Source organism: Laccaria bicolor, genomic scaffold (assembly GCF_000143565.1).
Source record: "Laccaria bicolor S238N-H82 LACBIscaffold_3 genomic scaffold, whole genome shotgun sequence".
Taxonomy (NCBI): domain Eukaryota; kingdom Fungi; phylum Basidiomycota; class Agaricomycetes; order Agaricales; family Hydnangiaceae; genus Laccaria; species Laccaria bicolor.
In genome coordinates, this window is record NW_001889874.1 from 231,224 (window position 1) to 234,064 (window position 2,841).

Here is a 2,841-nt window from a genome sequence, read left to right on the forward strand (position 1 = left end):
GGTCATATCTAGGCACTGATCTATGTCTGCCAACCATATTCAACCTTGACATGATCTCTGCACATGGTCTCTCTGAAGAGTTTGAAGTCTCTGACATCCTGTCTCATTTGCCACTATGCAACCCTTTCCAATAGTCAGTCTTGACTATAATTCTCTGCAAGGTACAAAGACTGGATGATGGAGGGCTTTTTGTATAAAGTCAACTTCTTTATTTTCATGTACCTACACAGTCAAGGATATCATTGTAGTCAAAAAAATCGGACATGACAAACTTTGCTAATGAAAAAGCAAGACACTACAAATATTTGTAGTCTGGAAAAGCGGACACTATAAACTTTTGTAGTCTAAAAAAGCGGACACTACAAAACTTTGTAGTCTAAAAAAGCAGACACTACCAATTTTTGTAGCCTTAAAAGATTTGACTGTACACTACAAACTTATACAAGACTACGAGGTCTTTACCTTCCCCGGGTTATTCCATATGGATTCCATCTGGAATCCATGGAATCCACCAGGAATTCCATATGGAATCCATGGAATCAATGCTAGCTAAGGACCCAGCCAGTTTCTTATTCCATAGCCATCATGGATTCCATATGGAATAGTCATAAAATGACTAATTCCATATGGACTCCAACACCACTCCATATGGATTCCATTGGATTCCATATGGAATGCAGGCATATCCACATTGGATTCCATATGGAATGCAGGCATATCCACATTGGATTCCATGGAGCAGTCCATATGGATTCCATGGAAGGATATTATACCATTAGAATACATATAAATATAGTATAGTATTGATAGTGTCCTTACTATATTTAAGTAAAAAATAAATTTACACTCACAGGAATTGAACTCTTGATGTCGTCAATATAAGCAGCGCTAAAGCCACCTGAGCCATGAAGGCTTTACAATGTAGTAAACTAAAGGTAAGTATATACCGCCTTGAGGCACGTGGCGTCTCATGTGTGACAGCTGCAGCTGCAGTGTTGCCACATCATTCTTTCCTTCCCACCACCACCACCAGCATCCACCACCGTCTCAAACCACGACCGCCCGCTACGTCAACGACGACGACGCTGATGACGCACAACGACACGCACCACCGTCATCAACGATGCACAACCACCGCGCCACTACAAAGCCCACGACAACGGACAACGACATGGCAATGCCCGTCACACGGGCCGCACACAGGATGGATGGGAACGACGATGAGCGGCACGTCCACCGACGTTCCGCCTCGTTCAGGTAAGCAAACACGTCGACCCCTCCCAGTCCCTCTTTTGACGACAAACCAGGTGCCACGTCGCAGTCAGCGACGTGGCAACCAGACGACGAACGTCGTCGTCGTTGTTTCTTCCCACCCATGAGCAACGTACCTGACCGCCCACGAAGACGAGTGCCGACGAACGTGAACGGACACCCACGAACGAAGACGAGCCGCCAAGCGACGTGGAACCACCTGAACGACGCAACGGACGACCAGGCGCCCACGAACGACAACCCAGCACCAGGGACAACGACCCGGCGCCCACGAAACAACTGCAAACGAGCCCCACCACCAGTACTTTACAGTGCCCCACCTATTCCTGCAGGAATCTAGTCATTCCAGTGGAATTCCTGTGGAATACACAGGAATTCCTGTGTATTCCTGTGTATTCCTGTGGAATGGGACAGGATATGAGAAGAATAAGGTATAAAACCTCTATTTAAATGCAAGTATATGTTAATTTACAGTAATATACACTTCTGCATACTTCTCTTTACTACTATTCAGTTAACTATACATTTACACTAATATACACTTCTGCACACCTCTTTCTCTTCACTACTATTTAGTTGTCCTCATCATCTTGAGCTTCTTCATCTAAACCTAAGTTTTCCTCCTCATCTTCATCTGATTTCTTCATCTCTTGTTTGTGGAGGACATACTTTGTGTGATAGAACAGCATGGTGTGTAAAAACCAGTTGAAATTTCCAGGTGTCATACGTTTGAGAATTGATTGATATCCACAAAGCCATGCATTAAGTTGTTCACAAACCTAGATGTAATACAGTGTTGAGGTGAGATTGAATCTAAATAAAGTAATAAATACCTGTGTATTGAATGCTCGCTTCAAATATGCTCTACCATTCTTATCATATGCCATGACTACAAGGTTTGGAGCAGATCCATCTCCAGGTGAGGGATTACAATATTTTCGGCATAGAAAATCTAACACCCGATGATTGATATAGTGGTAGGCATCCACAATAAATCGAGTAGTTTTTTTCCAAATATCCCAACTTCCATTTGCTACTGCAGTTGCAAACACTTGACAACCTTTATCAATACAAATATAATCAGGTCTTGATTCTTCTGTTGGATAAACTTTTCCTAGGAAGTTTAAAATATTTGTTGGTGATTCTGATTTATCAAACTTTGTCCAAGCAATAACAACACCACAAGGTGTGCAGATAGTTTCAACACAATAGAATCTACCTGCACGGAAGTAATTGGGGGCTTCTCGTGGTTCTGCATTTGGAGCATCATGTTGTTGGGGATTTGGTCCTCTGCGATTTGGTTCCCAAGGATTACTCTCACCAGGGCGTTGTAACATCCGGCGGACCCCAGCTTGATTGTGATGTTTGCTGTGCTTTGCATGTTTACGCCACTCTGGTTGGTGCTGTTGACATGCAAGTGTCCTTTCTACTCTTCTGTTATTACAACCACGAACCAAGCATTGAGAACCAAGAGCTAAGTGGTGTATATCACACAGTGATCCACCACGTGCATTGGAGAGATCATTAGTGCAATTGTCATATGCACAGTGCTAAAAAAAAGTTGTAAAA

At 43.2% G+C, this 2,841-nt stretch overlaps 1 protein-coding gene across 1 annotated transcript; it reads right to left on the minus strand.

Annotated features, from left to right (window-relative positions):
• Positions 1-1,844: 1,844 nt before the first annotated feature.
• Positions 1,845-2,609, minus strand: LACBIDRAFT_308410 (uncharacterized protein; the record flags this gene model as incomplete). The annotated part of the gene is made up of 2 exons (XM_001875925.1): positions 1,845-2,051; positions 2,106-2,609. The coding sequence occupies 2 exons, from the start codon at positions 2,607-2,609 to the stop codon at positions 1,845-1,847; spliced, it is 711 nt and encodes a 236-aa protein (XP_001875960.1).
• Between the last annotated feature and the right edge of the window lie 232 nt (positions 2,610-2,841).